Source organism: Pristis pectinata, chromosome 2 (genome assembly GCF_009764475.1).
Source record: "Pristis pectinata isolate sPriPec2 chromosome 2, sPriPec2.1.pri, whole genome shotgun sequence".
Classification (NCBI taxonomy): domain Eukaryota; kingdom Metazoa; phylum Chordata; class Chondrichthyes; order Rhinopristiformes; family Pristidae; genus Pristis; species Pristis pectinata.
In genome coordinates, this window is record NC_067406.1 from 27,949,926 (window position 1) to 27,970,719 (window position 20,794).

The 20,794-nt window shown below is 39.4% G+C and overlaps 1 protein-coding gene across 1 annotated transcript in view; it reads left to right on the top strand.

The window, feature by feature from the left end:
- Positions 1–20,794, top strand: part of dcc (DCC netrin 1 receptor) — a 703,166-nt gene that overhangs the window by 602,056 nt on the left and 80,316 nt on the right. The window contains exons 17-20 of the mRNA XM_052034012.1: positions 645–740; positions 9,367–9,608; positions 10,674–10,812; positions 19,053–19,160. Coding sequence (XP_051889972.1) covers positions 645–740; positions 9,367–9,608; positions 10,674–10,812; positions 19,053–19,160 — 585 coding nt within the window. The remainder of the gene's footprint in view (positions 1–644; positions 741–9,366; positions 9,609–10,673; positions 10,813–19,052; positions 19,161–20,794) is intronic.

The following is a 20,794-nucleotide window of genomic DNA, read 5'->3' on the forward strand; positions in this document are numbered from 1 at the left end:
GGAGACTGGAGACCCCAGTGGCATGTGTGATTTCTGGTGCAGGCAACATCACTGCCTAACTCAACACAATTGATGACCACTTGACTGAGGTTCCAGAGGTCTCCAGGCTTGACCAGTAGAATTAAAGACCACCTCAAGTCTATTGTGGCTTCAGGAAAGACAGCTGGAACAAATGAAGGGAAATTTCTGTGATTAAAAATTTCAAAAGAACAACTTATGAATAGATGTGACTCCATTAAAATTTTATGGGGTTTAGATAATGAATTGTTTTATAGCTGCAGATCTGGGTCAGAGCAAGTTCATACTTAATAATCGTAAAATAATTAGAAATAATCCTATTCAGTTAATTTGATATTTTTGGTGAAACCTAGCAGTGGTGGGTGTTAAATGGATCTAATTTTACAAAGGACTATACACCTTTGATGCTTCATGTCAAATATTGAAACATTAAATTATAATTTTATTTATTTATTTATCTATTTATGTGTGTGTATATGTATGAAATATATACACAGGTTAAACTTTGATATAAACCTCTTTAAAATTCATAATCAAATATATTTCACTCCAAACTATTTAGCTTAATGTCTTGGTATTAAGAAGATTAAGAAAAGCTAAAGCTAATCATATGTTTTCTTTTGCAGAGCCAAGTTCTCATTATGTCATTTCTTTGAAGGCCTTTAACAACGTGGGGCAGGGAGTCCCTCTGTATGAGAGTGCCACCACCAGGGCATTGTCAGGTAGGCTCCATTTGGATAGATAGAGGAGACATTATGTGTAATGCTGATGATACAAATGCAGCTGTCCAGGACTTGTTATGTAGAATATACTCTGCTGGAAATTCTGTATGGAAATTTGTCCTGAGATACAGTGCATTTCATCAAATGCAAGTGAACTTGGAAATGTCCTGTGATCATTTATTTTGTCATTGGATTTCAATTCTTTGGTTACAGAGTCAGAGTTGTATAGAACAGGAACAGGCCTTTCACCCACCATGTCAGTGCTGCCCATTGCATCCATCTCCGTTAATCCCCTTTACTCACATTAGGTCCATAGCATTCTATGTCATGGTGATACATGTACTTGACGGGATGCTTCTTAAATGTCATGAGAGTGTCTGCCTCCGCCATCTCTTCAGGCAACACACTATAGACTCTAACCATGCTCTGTGTGAAAAAATTCCCTCTCAGATCTCCTCCAAATATCCTACTTCTCACCTTAAACCTATGCCTTCTTGTCTTCACAGCCTAACCATGGGAAAAAGCTTCTTACCATCTACCCTACCTCTCATCCTCATACTTTTATATACCTCTATCAGGTCATCCCCTCAGCCTCCTCCAGTACAAGGAAAACAAACCCAGCCTATCCAATCTCTCCACTTAACTGAAATGCTCCAATCCAGGTAAAATCCTGAAGAATCTCCTTTGCACTCCCTCAAGGGCAATCACTTCCTTCCTCCACCAGAACAGCACACTAGGAATGGCTGAAACAATGTCTTAAAAAGTTGTAATATTCTACACCATGGATGATGAAGGCAAGCATCCTATATGCCTCCTTCACCACCTTATCCACCTGTGCTGTTATTTTCAGAGATCTATGGACTTGTACCCCAAGATCCCTCTGTTCATCACTGTCTCACCAGGGTCCTACCATTTACTGTGTATGTCCTACCCTTTCCCATTATTTGCCCTCCCAAAATGCCTGATCTTACACTTGTCAGAACTTGACATAATGATTCTCGTTAGGTGTCTGGAACATTAGACCTGTGTGTCCTTGGCTAGTCGATTGGAAACTATGTACTTGGCTATAAGGGAAAAGATGACATAATTATGTAACTTTATTTGTAGTAAATTTTCTCAGAGTACTACCTTATGAGCTTTACCTTTCTCAATTTCAAAGGAATCATTGCATGTTCCCAAAGAAAGAAAATATATACACCGCTTTAAAATCAGGAAAAAAAATCATTCAGGCCTGAAGGAATTAAATGACCTCTTCTGAACCGGTGACCAGTAAAGTCATTTGTAATGATGGAATGAATATCAAGATTGCTTGAAACTCTCATTATACCTGGAAGTATTTAATACCAGCACTGAGTTCAAAGAATGTCTCTTGCTATTAATATCTCCAACTTCATCAGCTAAAATTTCAACATGTATTCAACTGAAGCAACACCTATTTGAATAACAATGCAGGTTCAATGGAAATAGAGGAGATGTCATTTGAAAATAAATTACTTTTTCGGCTCCTACCATGCATCAGATAAGCATTAGTTTATTACAAATATAATCATTGTGGATGGAAACTGTTTAACCCATCCAGGTTATTCTTCCATATGGACCTACTGTCTCTTTTACACAGCATTCAATTGCTTCTTAGAAAATTCATCATTCAACATTCGAATGATTAATCCTTGACACTGGGTGTGAATTAATGTTCAAAAATATAGCATGGAAGGAGGTCATTCAAGCCATCTCACAATGGCAGTTCTTTGTTTGAGTTGCTCAGCTATTCCCACTGCCCTTGTTCTTTTCACATGGCCTGATAGTTTCTTGCCCTTCAGTTGTAATTATCTTCTAAATGCTTCCACAAGCCTCTCAGGTAGTCCAACTGAAGTCAGTATGGAGGGAAAGAGGCCAGACTGGGATCGGCACCAAGCATACCTAAAAATGATGAGGTACCGGCCTAGTGAAGCTGAAACACAGGACTAACCCTCAAAAGCAATGTGACAGAGCTAAGCAATGTCACAACCAATGGATCAGATGAAGACTAAGCAGTCCTACCACATCTGCCCATGAATGGTGACAGACAATGAAGCAATACTTATTCACCACTAATAGAGCCACTGATGCCCAGTTTGTGTTTCTCCAAGACCACTCAGCTCCTGACCTCTTCATAGCTTTAGCTCAGACATGGACTAAAGAGCTAAATTCCAGAAGAGTGTGAAGAGTGACTGCCCTTGACATCAAGGCAGCATTTCACTCAGCATGATATCAAGGACACCCCCTCCACCCCTTCCCAAAGCTGAAGGAAGCCACTTATGGTTGTTGGAGGTCAATCATGCCAGCTCTGGACATCACCGCAGGTGTTCCTCAGGGCAATATCCTAGTTCCAACTACCTTCATCTTCTTTCCATCAGAAGGTCAGAAGTGGGACATTCGCTACTGATTGCACAATGTTCAACTTCACTTGCAACTCCTTAGTGAATGGAGGAACTCATGCTTGCTTGTAGTAAGACCTGAACAAAATTCAGGAACAGGTTGATAAATAGCAATTAACGTTCACTCCACAGACTATGACCATGTCCAACAAGAGACAATCTAACCATCTACCCTTGACATTTAATGGTATTGCCATTACCAAGTACCTGGTTATTAATATCCTTGGAATCATCATTGACCAAAAGGTCAACTTAGAACAGCCTCATAAAAACCAAGGCTACTAAAGGAGTCAAAGACTGGGTGACCGACTCACCACCTGATGCCTCAAGGCCTTCCACCATCTACAAAGCACAAGTCAAGAATGTGATGGAATACTCTCCGCTCGTGTGCATGATTGTAACTCCAACAACTCTCAAGGTCTTGTCACCATCCATAACAAAGAAGCTCCCCTGATTGACACCCCATCAAACACCCTAAACATTCATTACCTCTATCACCAATGGCCAGTGGCTGAGTGTGTACCATTTGCAAAATGCACTTGCCCAGGCCATTCCAACAGGGTTCACAACCTTCAACCTCTGCCACCAAAACAACAAGGGCAACAAGTGTATGGGAACACCACTAACTTGTGTTCCTCTCATACTTGACTTAGAAATATGTTGTCAGTTCTTCACCATCACCAGGTCCAAGAACTCACTACTCAACTCTACCATGGGAGTTCAAGAAGGCAGCTCTCCACCATTTTCTCAAGGGCAGTTAGCGATGGACAATAAATGCTGACCTTGTTGGCAATGCCCAGATCCTGTAAATGAAGAGCAAAAATTTCTAGATCATAACAACTCACTGTTTCAAATGCTGATTGTTTATCATGTGAAGGATTCCCTAAATCTCCTCTGACATTTCCCAAATCTTAATGGTTTGCCATGTTTATCTACTTATCCTTGATTGTCATTCAAGGGTAAAGAAATACTTGAATTGAGACATGGGACGCCAGGGATGGCATCTTCTATTAGCTTACGCCTGAATATCATGTTTCACCATCAGTCCTACTTGAGATGGTGCTAAGGATTAATTTTTTTCATCCCAAATATGATTTTATATAAGCCCCCTTCTTCCAAGGTTGAAGTATCTGAGTTTTCTACCTGCTTTCTCTCCATGGAGCAACGTATGAATCATTCTTGACAACATATACTCATCAATAGGAAGATTGTGCAACCTCTAGTTCATTGATTTGAGTTGAACTTTTCTGATAAACATGCCTCTTTGATTTCTAATACACATTTGCTTTCATTCCTCTTTAAACCTTACTTCTCAAGTAATTCCACCCTCTCCCTTTAGTTTGATTTATGCCTATGCACTTTATTTTTTTTTTCTTTTGCTTATTTCAACCTTTGGGTAAGATGTTAAACTGCTTTCTCGTGTCAAAATAAAAGATCCCATGGAGTCTTTCAAAGAAGAGCAGGAAATTCTTCCTATGTCCTGACCAATAATTATCCTTCAATCAGTTTTATTAACAACAACTCACTGGTCATTATTACCTTGCTACTTGTGGGACTTCTTGTTGTGAAAATTAACTGCAGTGTTTCCTTCCTGACAGTTGCCTAATTCATTGACTATTTTGGGTCTAAAAGGAAATGAAGGTCCTGCATTTATGTAGTAATATTTTCATTCCTTTTTAGTTTAACCTGTTTTAATTAACCTTAATTCTGCATATTGTGTGAATGTACTTCAATGATTTACTTCTTATAATAAACCATCTATTTTTCCCACCATGAAAACACTTCTATTTTCTCCACTGTGGATTTTAGAGCTTCAGTTATTTTAGATGATCCTCTCTTATTTTCTTTTTGTTTCTGTTGTGCTCTATTATTCTTGCAGAGCTTATCAATTTTCTTCTTTAGATTTGACAATTCTTTGTCCTGTTTGGGAGGGTTAGGATACTGGAATTATATCAAAGCTCAGTATTTCCTAATATTGGTGATGCAAAATTTATATTGGATTGCTTGTGGTGGAATTTACCTCTGCTGATGCTGATCAATCTTAAGCATCTGTCCAGTTTCATGGTTCTTCTGAAACTGGGCCTCAGAGGTTAGTTCTGTCAACCACTTGCTGCAGGTCAAAGGATCCAAACTATTGGCTGTGTTTTTTTAAAATCTCTCTCTGTCTTTGGGCTGTGACTGTCACTGACAAAGTTAGCACTTATTGCCCATCCTTAATTTTCCTTGAGAAGCAGGAGGTGATCAGCTCCAGTCCAAGAGGGGACGGTTCTCCTGTGGCACTGTTAAGAAGCCATAGCATCTTGATAGAACTTGGCAATTTCAGAGGTTTGTTATGTTAAGCACTTGATGTAGCTCCGGAGTCACACATTGAACAGATCTGATTAAGGCAGCTGACTACTGTTTCTAAATAACGTAAGTGAACTAGATGGGTTGTTATCACAGCCTGGGAACTCCAAGGTCATTGTAACTGAACAGAAATTTTTAATTCCAGTTTAGTTTATAAACTGAATTTAAATTAAAATTAAACCCATATCTCTTGATCTTTAGTCTGGTCCTCTAGTGTACTGGTCCTGTAACTTAAACACAGCACTATACTCACAATGTTCTTGTCAAAAAATGCAAGCTTAAGTTTGATCCTAATGTAAATTCCACACTTTTGACTGTTATTGATTAAAACCAATTTGGTTTTTGCATACAAAGATTTCCATTATAAAATATTCACTAACTGTGATTGATTGAATTGCCTGCTTCACATCCCTCTGCGTAAAATAATTGACCTCACTCTCAGGTAGAATATTAAACAGAGGATGCTGGCAATCCACAACAGATCAGATGGTATCTGTGGCGAGAGAAACAGGATTAATGCTTCAGGTCAATGAGCTTTCTGAACTTTGATCTCTGATAGAATATAGTTCTCCAACTGACTTTGGATGTATATACCTGCAGTAACATATTTCTTTTAAATAACTGCTCAGGAAAATCTGAAAAATGCTCAACAAAAGTGAATTTGAAAGAAAAATTATGTTCCCAATTGTCATGAATAAGGAGCTAGAGTTCAGATTTGGAAAATGCTTATTTATCATTGTTTAATAACATTTTTGTTCAAATTTCCTCTCCTGGTTTATCCTTGATGTACAGACACTCATCCCAACACACAGAATAGGTCTACCAGTCTACCATTTTTTAGCTTGTTAAGCCAATCAGCAGCAGTGTTCAATATGTAGGGCATTAAAATAAAAGGACACGATTCCCTTACCAGATATTGGCAGTGCTGCTTTACTGGCCTGAGCTCAGTAAGAGTGGCTGAGCCCGGACAAACAACAGCATTATATAAGCATCTTTCTTGCCAGCCTTTCTTCTTCTATGCAAAATTTTGTTGAATCTTTCGCACAGTCTTTCCACACAGTTTGCGCACAGACTTTTTCCCAGGCTTGGGGAATCAAGAACTAGAGAGCATAGGTTTGAGGTGACAGGGGAGAGATTTAGTAGGAACCTGATGGGCAACTTTTTCACCCAGAGGGTGGGCTGTATATGGAGTGAGCAGCCAGAGGAAGTGATAGAGGCAGGTACATTAACGACAGTTACAAGGTACTTGGACAGGTACATGGATAGGAAAGGTTTAGAGGGATATGGGCCAAGCACTGGCAAATGGGACTAGCTTAGAGGGGAATCTTAGTCGGCATGGACCAGTTGGGCCGAACGGCCTGTTTCCGTACTGTATGGGCTCTATGACTCTTTCCCACCCATCTTTTGCCCTTTTCTTTCCTTCTGCTTTATATTTTGTTCATTCTCTCTATTGTTAATCCTTTTATTCTCTCCTTATTGTTCTACCACTTATGCTATCAAACGGTTATTTCAATGATCCCTACTCACTAATTTCAGTGAGTTTACAACCAATTGAGAATAATTTTCTTTGACTGCGATCTTCCCATTCTTCTGACTGACATTCAGGTGCTCTTATATCCTTGTCTCTTGTAAATAGAATAGTTGCAACTAAAAAACAAAACTGCAGTATACAATAGCAGCTGGAATCATATATTTGGGTTAACAATTACCCTGATTTGTCTCTTGCAGATCTTAAAACAAAGACCTATAGATCTCAATCATATCTATTCCTCACAGATTTGGACAGTTTCCACACCATCATTTCAGCAATGGGCAAAACCACTGGTTTTGCTCAGAGAGAGAAACAGGCAACTTTTTGAAGAGTTAATTAAGGCACCATTTCACCGTGACTTTATGTCAGACCTTTTCTAAAGTGCAATGTGCAGAATTAAAGGCAAATTGATCTTATGACCTCTGGGGCTTCACTTTAACAAGTTTTGGTCTACCAGGAATGAGGTTTTGTATTGGAAAGGAAAACCAATTTTAAATCCCCTTGAGAATCAAATTGTTATCCTGGGAATACTGGCAAGGGTATACATTTGTCAAAAGTGATGCTGCAAACAGGCCTGACAATTATTATAGTGTGAGGCTATTTCACTATGGTTCACTGCATATGAAGCCTGTTTTCTGAGGTGTTACTGTGCAATAAAATCAGAATAGACTTTCCAGGGGAGATATTTTTGCCTTACCTAAATCATTTCAGTTGTTAAAGTTCACATCAGTCAAGCTCAAAGAATTGCTTGGGGTTCTTCCTGGAAAATATAGAAAATAAGAAATGTCATTGTCAATGAGTAGAATTATTTGTGGCTAGATGCCAGTAATGAGCAATCATAAATAAAAACAGAAAATGCTGGAAATCTCAGCAGGTCGGGCAGCAGCTGTGGAGAAAGAAACAGAGTTAACATTTCAGGTTTCATCAGAACTGAAAAAGTCAGAAATCAAACATGTGTTAAGTTGCAGAGAAGGGAGAGGGTGGAGAGAACAAAGTCAGTGTACACCAAGCAGGACTGAATGGTACAAATGGCTGTGATGCCAATTGAGAGAAGGTGGTGCAGGTGAGTTAATCAGAGATGATCAGACTGGAGGAGACGTAAACTGAAGACAAAGAGAGAAAGCAGAAAAGAAGAGAGAGAATACAATTTGGAACTGAGATACAAACTACGATAGCAAAAAACAAACAGCAAAAAATAAACTGGTAACCTTTTAGTTCAATAATCTCTGCCATATAAACTGGGAAAGGCTGGTTATCTGAATTTGTTAAATTCAGTGTGGAATCCTGAAAGCTGTAATGTGTCTCATCAGAAGATAAGATGCTGCTCCTCCAGCTCACAGTTTGCTTGATTGAAACTGTGTAAGAAGCCTAAAAAAGGATGTGAGAGTGGGAGTGGGATAGAGGATTAAAGTGACAGGTAACTGGAAGCTCAGGATCACTCTTGTGGACTGAATGGTGGTATTCTGCAAAGCAGTCACTTATTCTGCATTTTTCCTTCTCCAATGTAGAACAGACAACATCATGAGTTCTATACACAAAATTGAAATAGATGCAAATGAATCATTACTTCACATAGCTTCCTATGTTCTCATCCTTGGCATTACATTGTCAGACTGAAATTACACTGTTTATAAAACATGTATCACAATACAGCCGCATGGGTTTTTCACAGAACCACTTTTTCTGGTTTTGATTGTACAGGACAGTCCAGCTATGCAGTTGTACCAATCGGGATCATTCCAGATCCCATGGGTTTCAGTCTTATTGGCTTGGAGAATGAAATAAGCACAGACTGGATTTCCATACTAAAGAGCTTAGCCTCAGCACATCACTTTCCTCCTCTGCAATGCTCTGTGGCCTACTGCTTTAATCAAACTTCAGGCCATCTGCCCTTTCATCTGTTGTGCTTCACCATCAAGTTTTATTGAGAACACTCTTGTCACAAATTTTAGGACATGTTATAATGTTAAAGCCACTGTACCAGTACAAATTGTTCTTGTTATGGATGTAAACTGAGAGGCAACCACACTACCATGTGCAATGTTATGCACCTCAGACAAAGAAAACAAAGCTTGAGCAAGACATTAGAACAACAGATAGCTTCTGATGATTTTATGAAAGATTGCCCCATTATTCATCAAAATTGGATTATTCACATGTTTGCTGATCCCGGTATCTTGGTTTGCCTGAATGAATTAATATGAATCTTTTTATAATTTTCTCTTTCATTTCATACCATTTTATTTTGTATTTTTCACTTCTTGTATATTGCCACTGTTTCCTTTTTCTGCTCCTTGATTTGATGCATGTTTTATTCACTGTCATGTCCCAGATCCTGTTGATCCCTTAGATGTTGATTTGTTTCATTTGTTCGATGACCTCCCTACCTCAGTCCCAGATACCTCCACCCCCATGTTACCACCTGTAGGTGTCCAAGCAGTTGCAGTCAGTCATGACTCCGTCAGGGTCAGCTGGGCGGATAACTCAGTGCCTAAAAACCAGAAGGTAACATCAGACATCCGCTTTTATACTGTTCGATGGAGAACAAGCTACTCTGCTAATGCTAAGTACAAAGTAAGTGTTAATTCATATTTCCTTACAGTTTACTCCTTCTTATAATTGGCTTAAAGAATAGTTTGAATTTATCCTGTATTTTGAAGTTAAACTCACTTTGTTGTTTCTTTTATGTCAGTTAGTTCGTTGTAATTAATTTCCATTGTTGACAAAGGTAGTGAGGGAAAGAAATCTTTCTGGTGTCTTACCAGATAAGTGTATTACTATTATAGTCATGCATAACATACAGAAAGAAAATCCGATATTCATAGACCATTCGTAGTTCATAATCCATGGTATATGTTGTTAACTGTACTCAACTATGTTGTTAACTGTAACAGCATGAATTGCTTAGAAGTTAATTACCTGCAGAATATACAGCCCTGAATTTCCTTTTGGTGTGGGTTCATTTGCAGTATATTTCTTGTTGAAATCAGTGCAGACCTGGTAACACTGGGCTTCCATGCACAACTTCCAGTCATGAAACTTTCCTTGGGAGGGAATGGGTTGATCCTTTACAACCTAACCTTTTAAGGAAGAAGAATGACTAATTTAAAAAATCTCTTCAAGGTATAAACATAGCAAAGCAGCAGCTATATGAGTCTTCCAGCCAGATTTATGTCTTGGGGTACTCCAAAGATGAGTACACTGCTCCAGCAAAATTGAGTTTCCCATAAAAGGATAAATCTTGAATTTCAACACCGAGCTTATCAGCTCCCCACAACTGCTGGCCACAACAAAATTACATTTGAGGCTACAGGCGCCCCCTTCTTAAGAGGGGGTCATGTTCCTAGAAAATGGTCCATATCCTGATTTTCTGTAAGGATCCATCATCTGTGCCTGCGTCAAGAAACATAAGCTGAAAAATGTTGTATTTATTTATTCACTGTTTTGTTCAGTGAGAGTGAATTTTGTTCCGTATCTTAATTTTTTTGGTAGTCATTTGTGAATTCTGTAAGGGTGAATTTCCTTTAATTGAATGGTCATTATGTGGAGTAGCCTATATTGAATTAAATTTGTTTCAGTAGATTCCACCTTCTCTATCTGCAGTCACTAACCAGTGTTTTCTGCCTTTTAATTGTACAGTCTGTAGAGGCAACAACGTTGAGTCACACAGTTACAAATCTCAAACCCAACACCATGTATGAGTTCTCTATCATGGTAACCAAAGGGCGGAGGTCAAGCACATGGAGTATGACAGCACATGCGACAACGTATGAGGCTGGTGAGTCTTTGTAAACTGTCAACATTGTGGAAAACACAGCTGTTCTAATAACCTTGGTACATCTTGTTGGCTGCCTAAAAGGACAAACTCATGCTCAGGAGTTTGCAATCATTAAGCATTGATTTTCTCTTTTTTCACCAAATGAATATCAAGTTCAAAATGCAGATGTAAAATTTTAGTTACACAGTGTTACAGCTTTACCCAGAAGTGAAGAAGTTCATGTCATAGAATCATACAGCACAGAAGGAAGCCCTTTGGCCTGCCACACCCACGATGATTCATCTATACTAATCCCATTTACCATCACTAGGTCCGTATCCTAGGTCCAACCATTTTCAGCTGCTTCATCAATGACCTCCCTTCAGTCATAAGGTCAGAAGTAGGGATGTTTGCTGACGATTGCATCTTTCATGACTCCTCAGATAATGAAGCAAACCACAGCCAAATGCAGCAAGACCTTACATCGCCCCCCCTTACATTCAATGGCATTACCATCACTGGATACTGCACCATCAATATCCTGGGGGTTACCATTGATCAGAAACTGCGCTGGAGTAGTCATATACTCAATGTGGCTACATGAGAAGCTCAGAGGCTAGGAATCCTGCAGTGAGTAACTCACCTCCTAACTCCCCAAAGCCCATCCACCATCTATGAAGCTCAAGTCAAGAGTGTGATGGAACACTCTCCACTTGCCTGGATGAGTGCAGCTTCAACAACACTCAAGAAACTCAGCACTATACAGGACAGAGCAGCCTGCTTGATGGCCAGCTGTTTGTACCATCTACAGGATGCATTGGAGCAACTCACCAAGCCTCCCTAGACAGCAGCTTCCAAACATTGATCTCCACAAGTGAGAAGGACAAGGGCAACAAAAGCATGAGAAGTTGTACTCCAACCATACACCACCCTGACTTGGAACTATATCACTGTTCCTTCACCATTGCTGGGTCAAAACCTTGGAAATCTGTAGCAGTATTGTGTGTATACCTACACCTAAGCTCTGCAGCTGTTCAAGAAGACAGCTCACCACCACCGTCGCCTTCTCAAGGGTAATTTAGGGTTAGCAGATAAATGCTGGCTCAGTCGGCAAAACCCACAGCCCTTGAATGAAAAAAAATGTGTTTGTGGCCTCCTCATGTGCAAATGCATCCATTTTCTGGGCAGTGTGTTCCAGATTCCATCCACTCTCTGGGTGAAAAAACTGTCTTCAAATCCCCTTTAAACCTCCTACCCATAACCTAAATCTATGTGCTTGGGGTTTAGACACCTTTACTGTGGAGAAAGTTTCTAGCTGCCCTATTTACAGCCCTCCTAGTTTTGTATACCTTTATCAAGTCCCACCCCTCAGCCTCCTCCATTCCAAGCAAAACAATCCCAGCCTATTCATTCTCTACTCAAAACTGACAAGCTCCGTCTGGGTGAACCTCCTCTTCACCCGATCCACACAATCCCATCCTCCTTGTAGCATGGCAGCCAGAACTGTACATTGTACTTCAGCTGTGGCCTAATCAATGTATTTTATAATTGTACTATGATCTTCCTACTCTCATATGCCTCACGTAAAGAAGGCAAGTATCTTGCATGCCTTCTTAATCACCTTACTTACTGATGCTGCTGCCTTCTGGGATCCTTGGATTTGTACACCAAGGTCTTTCTGTTCCTTAGGACCTTACCATGCATTGTGATTTCCTGGCTTTATTAGTCCTCCCAAGATATGTCACCTCACACTTATGTTGGACCTGTTTTGGTTCAGGTACAACCCCTCCAGTTTGTTATACAGGTCCTAGATTTCCCAGAAATGGTCCCAGAAATCTAAAGGTCCCTCCTACACCACCTTTTGACCACACATTCATCTGACCTATCCTCTAATTCCTATACTTGCTAGCATGTGGCACCTGAGTTAATCCAGAGATTGCAGTCCTGCTCTTTAATCTATGACCTAACTCTCTAAATTCATGTTTCAGGACCTTATCCTTTTTACCTATGTTGTTAGTACCAATATGGACCGTGACCTCTGGCTGTTTACTCTTCCCTTTTAGAACGTCCTGCACCCACTCTGAGGCATCACTGACCCTGATACCAGGGATGCAACATATCATTCCAGAATCTTGTTTATGTTCACAGAAATGCCTGTTCCCCCTCACAATCAAATCCATTATTACTACAGCTCTCTAGTCTTTATTCTTTTTACCACCTTCTGTCCTTGAAAGAAGCCAGTATGTTATAGCAATTGGTGATTGGAAACGTTCTCAAAATAATTGGACCCGTTTAGGAACCTAGTCCTGATTGTCACTGTGCAACAGTACTTTTCCTTAGAGCTATTGTCCACAATCAGAATCAGAATCAGATTTATTATCACTGATATATGACATGAAATTTGTTGTTTTGCAGCAGCAGTACAGTGCAAAGACATAAAATCTATAAATTACAAACATCAATAAATAGTGCAAAAAAAAGAATAATGAGATAGTGTTCATGGATCGTTCAGAAATCTGGATCAAATTCACTATTGAATCGAATACTGCACCTTTCTACAGAAAGCTAGAGACACAAGTTTGACCCCAGACTCAATATAATCCAAAGACATCATAACGAATTTCATGAAAAATATAAAGCTTACCAACTCAAATTATTTGCTTTTTTGTGCTGAGAACCATTAACTAGAGATGACACAGCAACGAACAAAACAGCCACCTTTTTCTTTTGTTCCTATTCCTCTTATAGTTCTCATGACTGCCCACCACTGATTATATGGCAGCATATGGTCTGGCATTAAGTTCTTCATTCATTTCGAAGACCTTATTGAAATATTTATTTTGTTAAGCTCTTGTGCAGGGTGGTGGGAAATATAAAAAGACTGCCACATGTTTGGAAAATGGTGCCACTTCCAACATGCCAGACACAATATGCTTTCTGATTTTGGTCCAGACAAAGAAACAAGTGAAGTAAGATAATTTCCTTCAGACACACAATGGCAAATCTTAAAAAAAAATTATCCTACACTACTCTGTATGTTTAGCCACTGCTCATAGAGCAAATTTTACATGAATAATCTAAAAGGAAATTACTGTTGGGAATCTGAAATAGAAACAAGCCAGGCAGCATCTGTGGAGAGATAAACAGAGTTAGTGTTCCAGGTTAATGGCCTTTCATCAGATATTTTGAAGTGCTCTGATGAAAAATCATTATTAGCTCTGTTTCTCTCTTTAAAGATGTTGCACTCATCTGGTGAATAATTTCCGTTTTTATTTTACACAGACAAATCACATTTCTTAGCACTACTAAGTAGGGGCTAAAGACAAGCAAAAGCATTGAAACAGTAGTAATAAAATAAATCAACTGTAGAATTTGTGTTGTTCTATGTAGTTGAAAGGCATTGATAGAATAAATGAGGAGGGACTATTTCCACTGGCAAGAGGGTTGGGAAGACGATGTAGATTTAAGGTAATTTGGTAAAAGAAACGGAGGGGGGGGTGATGGGGGGAATCAAAGGAATTGTATTTTGACAGTTTATGGCTAGATTATAGATTATAGTATATCATTGTGGGTTATAACATATTTAGAAAAAATAAAGAAGGGGAGGTCATCCAGACACTTCTTAAATGCTGTCAGCAATTCTGCTTCCACCACTCTCTCAGGCAGTTTATTCCAGGTACTCACCACTTTCTGAGTAAAGAAGGTCTCCTTCAGACATCTGTAGTCTCTTACCCATTACTCTAAATCTATGTTCTCTAGTTTTATCTACCTCTAAAATGGGGAAAAGTTTCCTGCAGGATATCTTATCTATACCCCTCATATACCTCATTCATGTTCCGTCTTAAACTCCTCCACTCCAGGGAGAACAGACCTAGCTTTTCCAGTCTCTCCTCATAACTGAACTGCTCCATCCCAGGCAACAGCTTGGTGCACCACCTCCAGCAGTATCATATCCTTCCTATACCCTGGTGATCAGAACTACATGCAGTACTCCAGCTGAGATCTGAACAGCATTTTATAATGTTGGAATATAACCTCCCTACTTCTGTATTCTGTGTACCAACTAATTAAGGCCAGTGTCCTATATGCCTTCCTAACCATCTTGTCTACCCGCATTGTCACCTTCAAGAATCTATGGACTTGTGCTCTGAGGTCCCTCCATTCCTCAGTACTCCCCAAGTCCACCATTCATGTTGTATGCCCCAGCTTCATTAGTGCTCCGAAACTGCATCACCTCACATTTGTCTGGATTAAGCTCAATCTGCCACTTTTAAGCCCACTTCTCCAGAACGTTGATATCTCTCTGCAGCCTAAGAATACCTTACACAGTATCAACAACTTCTCCAATCTTCATGTTATCCACCAACTTATTGACCTTTCCTCCCACATCCACATTCAAGTCATTCGCATATATTACAAACAAGAAGGGTCCAAGCACTGATCTTTGTGGGACACCACTAGTCACAGGCATCCAATCGCAAAAACAACACTCCTCCATCGTCCTCTGTCTTCTATTGCCAGTTTTGGATCCAGTTTGCCAACTTGTCCTGGATTCCATGGGCCCTATCCTTTTGAATCAATCTCCTATATGGGACCTTGTCAAAGGCTTAAAGTCCACGTAAATCACATCTACTACCCTGCCCTCACGGATATACCTTGTTACCTCTATGTATGTTGGCAAAGCCACGTTAGCCATCTGTGATTAGTCTCTGTCTTTCCAAATGATCATTAATCCTCTCCCTCATGATTTTTCCAGTATCTTTTCTGCCACTGATTTTAGGCTCACAGGCTTTTCTCTGCTGTCTTTCTTGAAAAGCAAGATGATATTTGCTGCCCTCCATCATCTGGCACCTCAATTGTGTCCAACAAAGATTTAAGTCTCTCAGCCAGAGCCCCATAACCCTCTTTCCTTGTGTCCCACAGCAGCCTGGGATAAATCCCATCTGGTCCTGGGGATTTATCCACCTTTAAACCTGCCAAGGCGTCTGTATTTATGGAGACCTGCACTAGACGTTCACCTGACCCTTCACTGAATTCTCCAACTACAAAGTCTGTTTCCTTTGTGAATACCAATGAAAAGTATTCATCTTGGACCTCACCTCTAACTCCTGGTTCCAAGCACAGTTTGCCGCTGTTGTCCCTAATAGGCCCTACTTGTTCTTTTGCCCTTAATATAGTTATAGAATGCCTTTGGATTCACCGTATCCTGTCTGCCAGTAATTTCTCATGACTACTCTTTGCTTTCCTAATTCTTTCCTAGACTTTTTATACTCTTGACAGGTCTCCCCTGTTATTAGTCCCCTCAGCTTGTCATATGCTTCCTTTTTTCTCCTTATCCAACGCTCAATGTCACAGGGTTTCCAATACTTGCTACTCCTGGTTTACCTCTCACAGGAACAAGCTGGCCCTGAACTCTTGCTATTCCTCTTTTGAATGCTTCCCTCTGGGCAGATGTAGACTGACCTGCAATTAGATGCTCTCAGTCTACCTTTGCCAGTTCCTCTCTTATATTAACGAAAGTGACCTTACCCCAATTTAAGAACTCAATTACTGGTCCAAACCTGTCCTTTCCCATAACCACTTTAAAATATTCAGACTTATGGTCACTATCTGCAAAATGTTTCCCTTCTCACAATGCCTCCACTTGACCCACTACTTTCCTCAAGAAAAGGTCCGGTAATACTCCTTCCCTTGTTGGTCTATTTATATACTGTGTCATTAAATTCTCCTTGACACACCTCAACAATTCTGCCTCCTCTGAGCCTTTAATACTAAGCCAATGCCAGTTAATATTTAGGAAATTAAAATCCCTCAATATAATAGCCCTACTTTTATCGCACCTCTCTTATATTTGCCTACGTATTAGTTCCTCTACCAGCTGTTGACTGTTGGAAAACTGTAAAACACCTCCAGCAAAGTGATGAAACCTTTGAGGAACCTTTTAGGATATCCACCCTCAATACTGATGTAATGCAATCTTTGAGTAACAGTATAATACCTCCTTCCCTTTTACTCCCCCCTTTGTCTCACCTGAAAACTCTATACCCTGAGATATTGAGCCTATTCTTTAACTTGAGCCTATTCCTGGCTATTCTTTAACCATATCTCAGTGATGGCAACAATGTTGTAGACCCTCCCATGTTAATTAAAGCTTTACGTTATATAAAACATAGGGAATGTTCCAGGCATGTGCAGTGACATTCACCAGGTGTCTGGCCACAGCTTCTTGGAATTTCACTGGAAATTTTCAGTGTGAGTAGGTTTCAGGCATTCCCAGAATGCCCTGGCAGCTTTCAGCAGCTTACTGGTATCAAAGACCTCTCAGCAGTTCTTGGATGACTCTGTTGGAGGAATACAAAAGCAATTCAAATAGGTTCAAATAATGAAAAAAAGTTCTAATAATAACCATTTAATTAAAACCATTGTAAAACACTGACAAATAAAAAAGAAACTATACTTACTACAAGGTCAATAACTCCATTCATATGGGTAAGACTGCACCACACTCCACCAACCTGCCTTGGTACAGAGCTGAGGGCTTGATGTAAAGTGCATCTGAACTCTTTCTTCAGAGCATCACTGCTCCATCACTAGGCTCAGGACTGAATCCAGCATCAGAACTGTCACCTGTCAGCCAACATGAGTTTGGCCCTGAAGATGAGATTAGAAATAAAAGAAAGGCAAAATATTAATTTTAGCAACCAACTCGAAGAGTAGGCCAAGAAGTGGCCTAACAAAGATCTTTACAGTTAAGAAAGGTTTTCACAGGAAAGACATAGAAATTGTTTTTAATTGTAGGGCAGGCCAAAATTTAGGACCATCAATATAAAATAATCAGCTACTTTTCAAACAATGAATTTAGAATGAATTTCTTTACCCAGGGAATAGTGAGAATGTGGAAATCACCCCAACAAGGAATGATGGAGACTGTTTAGCTAAAATTAAATATGTGTCTGAGAGAGGAGTAGTTAAATTATACTGTCTGGATTGGGCAAGGATGATGGGAAGAGGTGAGATGTGTACAGAATCAGTGCATCAAATGGCTTGTTTCTGTGTTTTATGTTCCATATGATTCTGCTTGCCATTGTTATGAACTCAAATAAATAGCCCAAAAATATGTTGGGAACAAATTTAATAGTAACTTTGCTGAGGAATTGAATATATACTTGCTGAAGAGACATTTCCAAGACAAAAAGTAAAAGGCAAAAGATTAAGAAAAATTGGACAGCTGTTTCAAAGACTCGGCACAAATACAATGGACTTCTCTTGCTGTATGATTCTTTGACATTTTGATTTTTTCTGTATTCTTCAACTGTGTTATCCCTCTGTCACACATTGTCTTTAGCTAGATTGTAGGTAATCAATCTGTGTTCAAGACTACACAGTGAATGCAGCAATATTGTGCTGAAACATGGCCATCTCTCAGTATTTTATCTATGGAAATGTTGTCGGAAATGTATGCTTCTATAATGGCTGATAACAGATAATTGAATTGCAGACACCATCATAGTTTATCCACTCTAGTCCAGGTCTATAGTTGAACACTTCTGGCAGAGTTAACAGTTAGTGATCTGGACCTGCAAACTTGGTTGATTTACTCTTCCTTATCCTGGAAAGACTGTTGAGACTAATTGTGGAGCAGCTATTAAGCTGAAATGAATTCAGTAACTTTGCACGGTGTTGCACTTGATGGTTTGACCTTCCTGATCTAAGAATCTTGGTTAAATAAAACTGCAGAGCCACTGGAGCAATAACTCATTCTTTGACTTCTTTTGACAATTGTAAAGTCTGCACAACTGTATCTGCATTTTGGTCCAATTTATCTGAGCTCCACCCTGCTTCTGCATTGCACTCATAGGCTGTCAATAGAGGCACAAAGAAAATTGAAGAGTGAAGACAGCTTTTCAGTGTTAAAATATGGACCAGTGCCAATTTTGAGCAAATTCGTTTCGGCTATGGATTGTGTTAGTGAAAAGATTATTCAAACACTGTCATCGGAAATGCTTCATCCTCTGAGCAAGTGTTCACTATGTGGGTGAACCTGACCGTTATTAAGAAGGTGCCCATTGCTAAGCTTGCAATATGGGTCCAATAGGGAAATGGTATACTCACAGATTGAAATTTGGAAGTGTTCTGCTTAAAATTATGACTCATTTCACTTGGCCTTGCCAGTATCATTATCAATTTTCAGCACTAATGATCCACAATTCATATAACATTGCTCTCTCTTTCCTCCCCTCCACTTTGCACTTGGATAATAGCTCCTACCTCAGCCCCAAAGGACCTGACTGTTATTAGCAGGGAAGGAAAGCCTCGAGCCATCATCATTAGCTGGCAACCGCCATTGGAGGCCAATGGAAAAATTACAGGTAAATGCAAAGCTTCATTTCTAATAAACTGTTTCCCCTGATACAATTCACGCACACTTTCCAATTCCCATTACCCAAAAGTTATGTAAAGCAATTAGAAACTGAATTATACCTATTCCTGTTTATTTTTATTTTTAATAAAATCCTATTTAATTATTAAGTTAAAATTCATGTTTTCAAATATTGTTTATAGTATTGTTTGATTTTCAAGTTGATCAGTCCCCTGAAAACTTCTCAAATACTATTTGCTTCACTGATGGGTCTTTTGGACAGTGAATTAGAGCTATTTCCCCCTGAAATTAAATATTTTAAGATTGATAATTATTTTGTGTATCTTACGGTTTCCAACTCTCATTTAATGTTAAAGTGCTTCTTTCTACTATATTTTCACAATTCACTAGTCCACCTTTCAAAGCCGATGTATGAGAGAGAGAAACTTGTTTGGGTTTCTTTTTAAGCCTGAAATAAGCATTTCAAGACCAGAACAGAAACTCAAGGATCGTCCCAATTTGAGACTTACTGCAAACAACATGTTTAGAACAGGTTGTCCTTGACAACCTTCTGAAGAGGACCAAATTAGACTGGCTAGATAGTTGACAAAGCTCTCAGAGAAACTGGATGAGGATGAAAACAGGAAGTTCTCAAACCAGGAGTAGTCTAGATTTATCCTATGGATCTGGGAGGAGAACTCCTTCTTTGATTCAATGGAAAGACCAATTTAAATAATTATGCTAACCCTTTTGCTGGGGGACTGTAAGGGCCATTGATTAGACAGAATTAAGAACTAAAATATATCTGAGAAGTTTTCTTAAGCAGGTGCTGGACCTCAGATGGTATACTTAACACCAGTTTTACATGACCACCTAGGACATCAGACCAAATATTGGGTGAGATGTTTTTCAGGTTTCTGACAAAATTGAATCTCCTTCCTCCTGGTACGCAATAGTAAGATAGGTGCAATGATGTCCAGCTTCTACCCATAGCCTTAGAGGGAGTCCAGCATCGGTTTTCGAGACTGATAACTGGGAAGGAGAGGCGACATAGACTAGAGTTTCCTTGAAGTTTACAAAACTTTAAGGGGAAACTGAATTGATAGATGAAAAATAACTATTTTAGCTGAATTGAGTGTTTACGAACAAAGGCTACAGTCTAAAGATCAGAACCAGGCCTTCCAGGAGTGAGATAGAAAACATTTCTACATGCAGACCAGTGGCAGAAGTTTGGAAGCTACCTCTGCACACAGCAATGCATGCTAGTTCAATTGTCAGACTTAAACCTGGTTTGAGAAATTTTTGCTAACCGAAGGAATTAAGATGAAAACCAGATGTATGAAGTTAAGTCACAAATCAGACTCATGAGTTAGATAGCCTACTCAGATTCCAACGTCAATGTCAAAGTCAAAGATGAGTTTATTGTCACTTGCACAAGTACATGTATGCACAGGTGCAATGGAAAACTTACTTGCAGCAGCATTAAAGGCACATAGCATTTGACAAGAAGAACATAAATTATACAAAATTATTGAAGAAAGAACACAAATAGAACAAAAAAAGTCTATTGTAGTTCAAAGTGGTCATAGTGTTGCTAAACTGAGGGAGTGATTAGGGTTGTGCCGGTTGGTTCAAAAACCAAAT